This window comes from Cyprinodon variegatus, unplaced genomic scaffold, assembly GCF_000732505.1.
Source record: "Cyprinodon variegatus isolate N-32 unplaced genomic scaffold, C_variegatus-1.0 Scaffold838, whole genome shotgun sequence".
In the NCBI taxonomy this organism is placed as follows: domain Eukaryota; kingdom Metazoa; phylum Chordata; class Actinopteri; order Cyprinodontiformes; family Cyprinodontidae; genus Cyprinodon; species Cyprinodon variegatus.
Genome location: NW_015151291.1, coordinates 96057 through 107818, shown reverse-complemented (window position 1 = coordinate 107818; position 11762 = coordinate 96057). Strand labels below are relative to the sequence as shown.

At 38.4% G+C, this 11762-nt stretch overlaps 2 protein-coding genes across 3 annotated transcripts; both read right to left on the bottom strand.

Moving 5' to 3' along the window:
- Positions 1-1055: 1055 nt before the first annotated feature.
- On the bottom strand, positions 1056-2746 carry LOC107099116 (protein Z-dependent protease inhibitor-like). Its single transcript, XM_015397101.1, has 4 exons — positions 2119-2746; positions 1752-2025; positions 1411-1558; positions 1056-1328 (listed from the first exon to the last, which is right to left on the bottom strand). The coding sequence occupies exons 1-4, from the start codon at positions 2720-2722 to the stop codon at positions 1137-1139; spliced, it is 1218 nt and encodes a 405-aa protein (XP_015252587.1). The 5' UTR covers positions 2723-2746; the 3' UTR covers positions 1056-1136.
- Positions 2747-5914: 3168 nt separating this feature from the next.
- Positions 5915-11466, bottom strand: atxn3 (ataxin 3). 2 transcript variants are annotated; one of them, XM_015397122.1, is made up of 11 exons: positions 11386-11466; positions 9981-10145; positions 9867-9911; positions 9690-9775; positions 9549-9615; positions 9384-9471; positions 9168-9297; positions 8941-9095; positions 7882-8023; positions 7742-7806; positions 5915-6793 (listed from the first exon to the last, which is right to left on the bottom strand). In XM_015397122.1, the coding sequence occupies exons 1-11, from the start codon at positions 11428-11430 to the stop codon at positions 6741-6743; spliced, it is 1041 nt and encodes a 346-aa protein (XP_015252608.1). In that variant the 5' UTR covers positions 11431-11466; the 3' UTR covers positions 5915-6740. The 2 variants fall into 2 exon arrangements, with proteins under 2 accessions (XP_015252608.1, XP_015252609.1); XM_015397123.1 differs by having other exon boundaries at positions 8941-9092.
- Positions 11467-11762: the final 296 nt, after the last annotated feature.

The window sequence follows — 11762 nt, the reverse complement described above, 5'->3', positions numbered from 1 at the left end:
ATTACAGCCAAAATCATTCATACAACTGGCAGATTTCTTTTTACAAGTACTTTATTTATCCATTCATCCTTTTTCTGTCATGCTTATCCCTGTTGGGGTAAGGTCGCCAGTCTATCGCAGGCCAACACAGACATTCACACACACTCACAAGGAGAATTTATAGAAGCCAATTAGCAGTTGTGTTTTTAGACTGTGGGAGGAAGCCGGAGTACCAGGAGAGAACCCACTCATGCACAGGGAGAACATGCAAACTCAGTGCTACCCACTGCCCCACTGAGCAGTGTGTATTTTATTCAAACTAAACTATTTCATTTACAATCAGAATGGAGACAGTAATCTCTAACACGATACAATGTTAATGTATCAGTTTATCAGTCTTAAAAAAAAAAGCAAATTGAAATTTGTTTATTCCTTTCTGAAGTTTATTCCAGGAATCTCTCCCTTTTTATGATTTCCAGCCATATATTTTTATTTTCACAATTCATCCTTAATGATGAGCTACAAGTCTCTGAGGTTGGAGGACCTCCTTGCTCTTACCCTGATCTTTACCTCCCTTTATCAAATTTTTGGGGAAAAGCGACCCAAATATCCGCCTAGAAAAAAACAACCTTAAAAAAATCATTTAAAACCTAAATAAGCTAATTCTGCCTAGACTAAGAAAAAAGCTTTTGAGAGGCTTTACAACTCAAGGCCCGCTGACTACAAAAGTTAAACAGCAAAAAAAAATTACCTTCTTTAATATGGGAAATATTTTTAATATGGTTTAGCTTGGAAGCGGGAATCTAAATAGTTAACAACGGTTAGTCAAGTAAGCTTAATATAACTTATAGTTGTCATTTCATGAAGGCATTTCTCATGTTGCATGTAGGTGTGTTCAGACCGGACGCGGCGTCTGTGGTGATTTCTGCGAGCACTGCAGGGAGTTCACCGCGGTTTGCATAGGAATTCTATGTGAACCTATGTGCCACGTCCGGTCTGGACGCACAATTGCCGAAACTTGAATACACCCTATAGACACAACAAAGCAAAAAAAAAAAAAAAAAAAAGGGGTTAAAGAAAAAGCATCACAAAAGGCTGACCAAAGAGCAAGCAATATCCACAGGCTACTAGAGATTAAACTGATGCATGAAAAACAACTATTTTTTAGAGGGGTCAATGACTCTCCCCATGAACAAGACGCAGTTTGTGTCCTCGTGGTATATGAAGAAGAAGAAAGGTCTGTTGATGGTGAACATCTTGGGCAGAGAGTAGGGAATGATACCGATGGTGGTGCTAGCAGCTGCAGTTGTTCCCGTCTCATCCACCTCAACCACAGCTTTGTGCAGCACCTGCGCTTTGACATTAGGGATAACAGAGTTCAGGTGGAAACATAGAAAGATGTGGCTTAAACATGGAGAACGTCACACAAACCTCTGACAGTTTGAGGCCACTGTCCTTGCTGAGCCTTGTAAGATTTGCCGAGGTGTCAAACAGGCTGGTCATGCCCATTCCTGGCAGAATATTGTGTAGGGAATACTCCTGCTCCATCTTGATTTTAGGCATGCTGACTTCAAGTCTTCTGCAAACAGAACATGACAATAGGGTTGTTTAACTTATACATCTATAATTGAATGACAATTGACAATTTTGCTGCTGGTCAACTTTAAAAAGCCCCAGTTTGGATGGAAAAAGTAAAATTATGCGAAATTGGAAAATTTCTAACATGATGGACAGGAAAGACATGCAATTTTTTAATGGAAGTAGGACCGTACGTTTTGCGCAGCAGTTTGACCCAACTCAGGAACTTCTCAGCAGTGATTTCATCATCAATCACTGTGTAGTCAATGCCTTTGTTGGGTAGCACGATGAGCATGGAAACCCCTTGCTGGTATGGCAGTTTGAGCACTTTAACTCCAAGAAGAATGTCCTCCATAGTGTAGAACTTATCCTCCTTTAACATCATGGGCACTTGCATTATATTGTAATTGTCAATGTAAAAGGCTCTATCTCTGGTCAAATCGGCATCAAAAGGGATCTGCCAGGCTCCTGTTTGGGGGACAACATGGTTAGACTGGATGCAAATAGTCTAAGGGGCAAAGTTGATCACGCAAACACGTCAATGAGCTTAATTCAGCTTACCTCTGAAGAAAATACTGTTGATCAGCAGGAGCTGAGTCGATTCATCAAGAGTAGAAATCATGTCTACAATTTTATCCTCAGTCTTCTGTCTGATGTAGTCATTTATGTAAATGACACTTTCCACCGTGTCTGCAAAGTCTACAGTTTTAACGTCTGCATGGAAAAATGTCCTCATTTTGTCCTCAAACTCTTTATCGACCTCGAACTGCTGACGGATAAAAAGGGCCATGCTTTGCTCCACTTTCAGAGAGCCGTTCTGCGCAATGGTCTCCTGAAGAAGTTGAAAAAGTCTCGGGATGAGTTCTGGCTGGTCGGCCACTTGCAGCTGGTCCAGGTTCAATCCCTTCAGGATCTCCTGGTGCGTTTCACCACCAGAAGCCATCAGCAGAGCTGCGAAACTGGTGGAGATACTGAGAGGCGAGAAAAAAACGTTCTTGTCGTGATAACTGGATATTTTTCTGTAAAGGTTCATGGCAAAATCTATGTTCTTGTAGGAGAGATCAGAGATGGTGACGTTTTGAAGCGCTGCTTGATGGACAGGAGCCATGAAGCACAAGTAGGTCACAACAAAAATAAAAGCCATTTCCAGTTTGTGGGTTCCCATGTTTGATCCTGAGAGGTGTGAACTCAGAACCTGAAATATAAACATTTTATGTTTAACATTTTCTAAAGCATAAAAATTAAATTGTCACACAAAAAAAAGAAGGAATTAAGGACTTAAATATTCTCCCAAGCCTCACGTACCTTTCAGCTTGAGCCAGATGAGTTCTGCAAACTGCATCTGTTGTTTGGGGAAACAAAGTACAAGTATGCTCTGCTGGTTGCACATTAACCACACACAACAATATTAGGGGGGAGGTTTCCGTGCTTCTGCTCAGTTGATTTCCATTGATAGCTGATTAACAGGCTTTTGCTGAACTGATATCATCAAAATCATTTTTGCGCGGTTGGAACAAAATGGAAAGTCAGGTAGAGGAGGATGAGGAACGCAGTTTCAAATGGGAAAGAGATAGGGGAGGTAAAACGGGGGAAAGGAGGTTTGAGAATCGAGGAAAGAAACAGGAATTAGAATAAAACAGTACAGATGAAGGATGAGTTGTGCGAAGGAAGGTTGTCAGAGAAGAGATAAAAATAATATTTAGATTAAGTGCTATGCAGAAGCAGTGGAGAGTTCAAGCACAAAGAACAGGAGAGAAAAAGAACATCTGGTTATCAGTTCAAGTGTTTATTATACAAGATAATTTAAGATGTTTAATAGTAAATGGACAGTAGAGTTAATGAGTATGTGGATAGTTTAGGAAATGTAATATGTAATGATATATGAAATGTAATGATAGATAAAAGGGACAGGAGGGACATTTGATTATTATATTTAAGATATAAAGTAGAGCATTTGAATATATTGGCTATAATACTGTCATTTTGTTCCAAAATCCGTACTGGTAGGTGGTAATGCACATTTAAATTGTTTGTCAACCACCAATAAATCTCACAAAGAAGAAGAAACAGCTGTGCTGAAGCAGGGAAACATCTAACAGCTGCAGGACAGAAGCCCTTGAAGGACTTTAGGCATGTCTGCTCTATGCATTTGCTCTAATTTAAACATGATATTACTACTCATTATGGCAGGTTTAGGTATTTTGGGTGTATCAAAGATGATTTGACATAGATGCAATTTTAGATGAGAATTATCCAGTTTATGTTTTCCAGAGTTTCTCAACACATTAAAAAAATGAAGACTTTTTGTCAAATAATTAATTCCTTTGTCACAAAATAGCTCAGTTGAACATATTATTATGTTATCTGTAACTGCCTTTAAGACCCGAAATGAAAACGCAGCAAACAGAGTGAGTTAATATCACTTTAATCCTGCAACACTGACCATTATATTAAATGAAAGACCTTATCGCAACATGAAACAAACGCAAAAAAGTTACAGTAAGAAAGAAGTGAACGAAAACAAATGCAATGATTAAAAAAAACAAAAAAACATTTCATACTTTCACACAAGTGCATTTAAAAAGAAAAAAAAATCAGCCAATCATGACAAGCAAGAGTAAAAACATTCAATCTAGCAGGAAGTCTTGAAGCACAGCATGTACTTTACTTTGCATGACTCCCAGCACCTTTCAGGATAAATCCCCTCCAAATCTATTGTTGGTTCCAGAAAACATAACTCCTCAGACACCGATTTGCTGTGATGTGGTCTGTCCAGGAAAGCAGAACCTGATAACCACCCTTAAGTGAAGCTGTAACTGGTTATAGTTTTGGACAATAAATTACAGCACTTTTTTCCCGATCTATCACACTTTTGTTATGTTCTGTTTGTCTATTTTGTTTTTTCAGTTCAACAAACTATGAATCTCAATAAGCATTTTTCTATCATTTATAAAAAGTCAGCTGATACATGTCAAGCAGGGATCTGTGTCCATGTAAGGCAGTTGAAACCAGATGATTACAAACAGTAAATATCGCCTTTGTCTGACATTTAACCTTTCTTTTCCTGTTTTAGCTCACTTAGTTATACCAACATTTATTCTATTTAATAAATTGCGCAAAAAACTATAACTTTTTAAAAATGTCCACAAAGATTAGAATGGCCAGATGATTTAATGTTTTTAAGAATCTGGTAGGTTCATTCACAACAGCGAAGTTAACAGAAAGCAGGAACCTGTGGACGTGTATCGGGACACCTCAAGCACTCCTCGTGTGACTTCATGGAACAAACATATGGCATAAATTGGCCAAGGTATTATGGAAAGTATTCTCAGGTTGGTCTCGTTTCCAGGTGACGCGTTGATCTGGTCAATATACAAATATAGGCAACATCAGAATGGCTAACCATCATACTTATCTAGTAAAAGTAGGGCACTATGTCCAAGAGTCCCAAAATAGTCCTGGAAAACATGGGCTGAAAAGCCGTTCTGCATGGAAGAAGTAATTACTCCAAAAACAACAGAAAAGGGCAGATTGTTCTGTGGTAAGATGAAATAAAAAATGTTTTCTTTGGTCATAATGACCCTTTTTTGACATTTGGAGGAAAAAAAAAAAAAGCTTGTAAACCTGAGAATATAACCCCAACAATGAAGCACGGGGGTGGCAGCATCATGTTTTGGGGATGTTTTTGCTGTAAGAAGGACGGGTACGCTTCTGAAAAATGGATGGAATCATGAGAAAGAAATGTTTGGGGATGAATCGAAACAATCAGATTTTCAGCAGAGAATTTAAAGCTGAGGCACAAATGGGTATTTCATGTTGAAAATCACCCTGAATATACCACTTAACTAGTTATAAAGTATCTGAAAGAAAAAAAGGCCATGTTATGGAGCAGCCATCGCAATTCCCTCATCTCAGTCCCATCAAAAATGTATGGACAGACATACAAGGATGTGTGAGCAGGTGGCCTGTACACCAGCCTCAGTTACACCAGTTCTGTCGGGGTGAAACCTCTATCTAACTATTGGGAGAAGATTCTAGAAAGCGAACCTAAATTGTTTGAGCCAAGTCAAACAGTTTAAAGGGCATTTACATCAATAGGAACCATCCTTATAGCACTGAGCAACACTAATTCCAGCTGAACTAAACATACAAGGTTCTGTCTGATTTAATGTCAAACAATAAGGATAAAATCAGTTTTATGTTCGATGTATGTAAACATCTGGTTTCCACTTTATATGACATAGCCACATTAATTAAATTAACAGGTAGTTTGAGGGCTCCCAGAGTAAAAAGATTGGATGTTTCTATCACCCATAGTTGAATGATAATATACCGACTTTCCTTCTTGTTTTTTTTAAATGCTTTTTTGATATTCCACTAATGTCGAAAAAATACCACTACTCCCCCTTTGTCTACAGTGGACCCTTGTACTGTTTTCATTTAATGTCTATTTGTACATTTTAAGAAAGGAATAAAGTAAAAAGATCAAAGATACCATATTCTGGAAGCCGTGGAGGGAAATGATCACTGAGATCAGGAATAAACGACCCACAGACATGAGTGTTTATGACCAAAAGACACTGGTGCGGTGAGAATTTGTTGGATTATTTCCAGCTGTAAAGGTGTTGTGATGGATAAAGACTCAGAATAATTTTTCTTACATTTTTGTTCCACAAAACCAAACTTCGCAGCAGGAGACTACGTTACCTATAAAGCTTTTATCTGTGTCCAAAACGTTGGTCTCACATGGCTTTCATAGAATGCCTAGCTCATCTTTTTTACCTCCTACACATACCCAATGCATGTTTTTTTTTTTTGTCTTTCCAGGTCTTTCTAAAAAAACAAAAGAACTGGAATAAAAAACAAACAACCAACCAAACTGTATAGAATAGAAAAGAAGGCGCCATGGTAAAAAAGGCAATTTGCAATCTTGAATTTACTGCATCATGAGTCCTCTTGAGCAAAGGTGACCCCTCTCCCCCACTCTCTGAGCGCTTCACATAGTGCTGCCTCTTCATCGGCGTTCTTCTCTTCTCTATGGTCGGTCAGTGAACTAACACAGGAAACCATGTCCTTACGTCCTTGTGTTTGCATATGCAAAAGGTTAGAGGAGGGAGCAAAGATACCCCAGTCAGGGGTTTCCAATCCAAGCCACTGGTAAACAACACAAACTTTCCACAACTTCACTGGCTGGACTTTTGCTGTTGTTCTTCCTCAGAGGCGGTGTTTGCTGTTCCTGTGTAAAGTTGTGGGTGCAGGTTAATATTTAAGGATACTGTGAAATATTGCAATAAACTATAAAACACACTTATATTCTTTATACTAGGACAAAAAATGTGAGTTTATAAATTGAATGCATTTAAAGTAGCACCGAGTAACTTTTAGCCACTAGGAGCACTAGACCTGTAACTTCCCATTAAACAAATGGCTAAATGAGGCAAAACTGCATGTTTCATTAAGGTACTTGTAAATTCAAGGCCATATTCACCCCTGAAGACTAAGTCCAACATCAGAAAATCAAAAATATGTCTGATCAGTAAGTATAAACTTTTTTGTTACAGAACAACAACCTTTATTATCTCCTTAATTAATTATTTCCCATGTCTAATGGAAGGAGAGACAGTCGTAAAGCAGCGCTCTAGCTCATGACTCATTCAGTTGCATAGGCAAGGTTTAAAGCAGCGCAGTCCGCTTTTGTGCAGAACGTTGACTTTTATAGAGCTATATCAATAAAGCTGGATTGGAAATGTTTGATAAGATCAAGAAGGGGCTGGGCCAAACATAATGCTAATAATGAATAATAATAATAATAATAATAATAATAATAATAATAATAATAATAATAATAATAATAATAATAATAATAATAATAATATCAAAACAACTAAATCAGCATTGTGATTAATAAAAAAAAAAAAAAAAACACTTTTCCTTTCCAATAAACTATCTTTTCTTCATGCAGACATGTTCAAACCGGCCCAATGAAATACTCGCATCAAGCATAGAAAAGCACATTTTAGAAGTGTTCTCTGAACAGAGCCTTTTTCTGCTACTTTCAAGTCTATTTTGTCTTTTTTCACTCTTAATTGTTTTAAATTTCAATCATCTGATGATCAGCCTGTTTGAATTCTGTTTAGAATAAGTTAGACAATTCATCTTTATTATTTAAAGTTGGGTTGCTCACCTGACCCATCGGTTGGTTGTGTGTCTAGCTGTTGGGGAATGCTTGGCTGAGCTTGTTGTTGCTGTCTAAAACAGGGATCAGAGAGGATTTAGTCCAAAAAGTGTCTTCTATTCTCTAAGGAGGTGATAAAGAGTCTGTACCTATCAAAGTAGGCCTGTCTCCTCTTCCTCAGCTCCTCGGCTGTAAGTGCATCGCTCTGGCCTTCTTTGGGTCCTTCATTGGTGCGAACCGATTTCACACCTGCCACCTCACCTTCTGAGGACCTGTTGCTCATCACTGCTCCTGCAAAATCAGAAACATTTTACCATTGCCCAAGACTTTTCAGGGTTCTACCAAATGCACATTAGCCATAATTCAGCTAATTTCTTCTTTTTTAATCACATTCACAGTACTGTGTTGAAGAATTCTAAAGATCTTTGGTCAGTTCTTTGGGATAGAGCAACTTAAAAACTGCACAGGTGTAAGAACTGAAGGCAAAGGCTAACTCAGCATTCCTATTAACATGTAAATTCTAGACTTCCCCAGAGTCAAATGTGCAAGTTATAACTCTCTTCTATATCCAGTCACCTTTAAATTATGACAGACATTTTTACAGCATTCAAGCTTCCAATAAGGAACAAATAAAGGAAAGGAGACACAAAGAAGGAAGAAAGAAAGGATGCAAATAAGAAAGAATGGATACAAAGAAGGAAGGAAATATAAAGAATTGAACGAAATTTAATAAAATTTAACACCAGAAAGGAAGGACAGGAGAAAATGAGGACACAGGAAGTCAAGAGAGGAATGAAGGTCACACACAAGGGAAGAATGAAAGAAGAATTCATAGCAAAGAGGAAAGGAAAAAATAGGACATAACATTAGCCAGATTAGATTAAGACCGGAAAATATAAGGAAGTAAAGAAAGGAAGAACACAAGGAAGGAAGTTGTTAGGACACCAGAAGACCAGACAACAAGGAAAGTAAGCAAGGAGAACGTAAAGAGGACAAATAGGGAAAACAAACGAGCTAAGTGATCAAACCAAATATTGATTCTATTTGGATTTATTTTCTGTTTATCAACTGCACATTTCTTCGGTAAATAAAGCAAGATCTAATAATGCTTCCATTTTATTACACCTGCTTTAAACTTTAGACAGTGCTGTCCATTACAGGACAAAATGTGTCTGAAATACATTAAATGCCTCCGATAAACCAGTTACCTTGCATGCTGAGCTGTATGGCTCTCCGAACATCAGCCTCTTCATCTTCCACATCCATGTCTTGTCTGCTGAGAGCCAGAGCTTTCTTTAATTCTTCATCCTCATCCTCAACAGCAAAACCCACATCTGTCTGTGCCTGAGAGGCTGTCGTCCTGCTGGAAGCGACCAGCGCAGTTAGCAGTGAGTCCACTCAGAATATAAATATTCCACCAACTGCACACACCTACCCCATACTGGTCTGGGCTTCGTCTTCTCCAATGAGTCTGGGCCGCTGCTGCTGATGGACCCTCATGATCCCAAGAATCTGCTCTGCCTCACACTCTGGGAGATTTCCTCGGATTACAAAGATGGAATAACCTGCACAAATACACGTTTTTACAAATCGCATCTGAAGTTCAACATTTAAACGCACAGAGAGGAAACACTGTTTATTCTAACGATACCTTCCTGTTGCAGCTGTGCAAGGAAAAGTGCTAAATACGTGTCTGATATCAACTCAGGTCCAGTCAGCAATGAATTCAGGTTGAACCACTGCAATGAGAACAGTGTTTCTGGTGAAGCCGGCTGCGTCAACCGAGTTCATGAGAAACTCAAAGGTAGCTTCATACCTGCTGTCCCAGTTTGCGTATAGTAAACCAGTGTTCCTTATAGTTGCAAATGAAGGCTTTCTCATTTCTGAAACATAAAGGAAGGCGTCAGCTTATACTGAAATACATATCTTCAGTTTAGCCTGTATGATGAAACCTTACATCGGGTTTATCATCAGCCTCTGGTACTCTCGACTGTTAAAGAGGATGAGCTCCAACCCCCACACCCGGAGAGCATTGCTAATAACCTGCAGCAACCGATGGACAAATTAGAGCTAGATAACTTTCAATAGGTCTACACTTTAGACTAACCTCTAAGGACAGGATGTGTACACATACTTGTATTGAAAAGAATCCACTGTCATCCATGTTCCCTGAGGGTTGCTTTAAAGACAAAACTACAATATTAACATGTATAATAAGACATTAAACTAAAGTTCGATCTGTAATTACCTGTAAGAATGTCCTATACTCCTCACTGGCCATGCCCCCCTCTGCCATCCTCATCCTCTCCTCTTCATCCAGCTGATGAGCAATGGAGGACAGATCCACAGGGGTGAAGTACTCCCCCTGGAGGAGGTTGTTCAGGCAGTGCTGGGCACACAGGGAGCCTTCTTGCTGCAAAACACAGAATTGGTGGTGGAAAATCAAAGTGTTAGAGTTTAAATCCTTCCGTCACATGAATACTTTTTTTTAAGGCATAGGGAGACAAACAGGCACTTGTAGGGTTTATGTTATTGCAGTAAATATATGGGAGCAAAAATCATGATTTTATTCAAATAACAACTGATTTGAACTGATTGTGTATGCAAACCCAAATTTAGTCTCTGCATGCAATGATACATCTTATAAAAAAACAAATTGGAACATATACACACTCACATATATATATAATTTATCATTACTGTAAAGGAAAGCTCTGTATTTACATCTTTAAGCCTTCTCTTTCTGATTCTTTCCTCACTCTGGACAAACTCTTTAAATAACACTTCATAATGTTTGTGCCTCAAAAAAACCATGGGACATGACAACAGATTTGAACAGAAACTGTAATCTTACTCAGACCGGAGAATTTGTTTAGGGTTACAGATGGGAGCGCTTACCAACCAGGCTCGCTTCTCCATGAAGTTGGCCCCGAATTACAGTCAAATTTTTAATTAAAAAGAAACTTATTAATACACCCAGTCTACCACATCATCAGATCATAACATCATAGACGTTTGTAAATGTATGGATCCCTGGCTCCAGCCATACCAGCACCATCCACTCCGTCTGTATCATTTAATTTCCAAATCTCTGTTATGTACATAATGAAAATGATAACTGTATATCCTGAGGAAATAACTGTTCTAATTAGATAAACTACTTGAGGAAAATGTTTAGTTAGGACAACGCTAAACACAGAGGGAAACAACTTGATGTAAAAGGATCAATTTACACCTTTAAAATTAGGATTTATGATTTAAGACCACATAAAGCTCGACCATGTACCCTAAACTGTAGTTTGATCTTATTAAACAGCCTCCAGAGATCAAGCAGTTAAAAAAAAAAAACATAACTAGGGGCTGTAGACCACAGCGACAACACCTCGCTTTATTCACTTTATTCATGCAACTTTTATTACTTGTAAAATAACAATGTATAAGCTCGGATCCTGACTTTAAAGCTGCTAAAAACAAATCTGTAAACAAACTTTTCAACCTCTCTAGTTAGCAGGTTAGCTAGCAGTTAGCATTTTGAACAAACAACAAAACAGCTGAAGCGGCAGCTTCCGGCCGCTAAACGGACATTAGCGCTCTAAGGATAGGTCACAGTGAGCATTTATTGATCAAATGCTCAGATTAAAAGTTCTACCTACTTTCTCATGAAATATGGAATCCATATTCAGCTTTCTGTCAAACATTCAACTCTGACCCTTCACCTCTTCCGCATTCATCAGCTCACAGACAAGAGACTATATTTACTGGCGCCCCCTAGCGGTTGGCTCTACCAGCACAGGGAGACATTTTTTTTTTGCCTGAAAAAACAAAACAAACCACCCCCACCCCACCCCACCCCCACCCCCCCATACAGAAAAACCCTAAAGTTAAACATAAAAAAAAAATTTGAATTAAAAGGAGGTCAAAAAAACAACAACAACAAAAAAGAAAAATTTATAATAAAAAGAAAATTGTGGGGGGATGATAAGTCCTTTGCAGGATCAATTGTGTTTTAAAGTTCCTATTTAGAATAAAT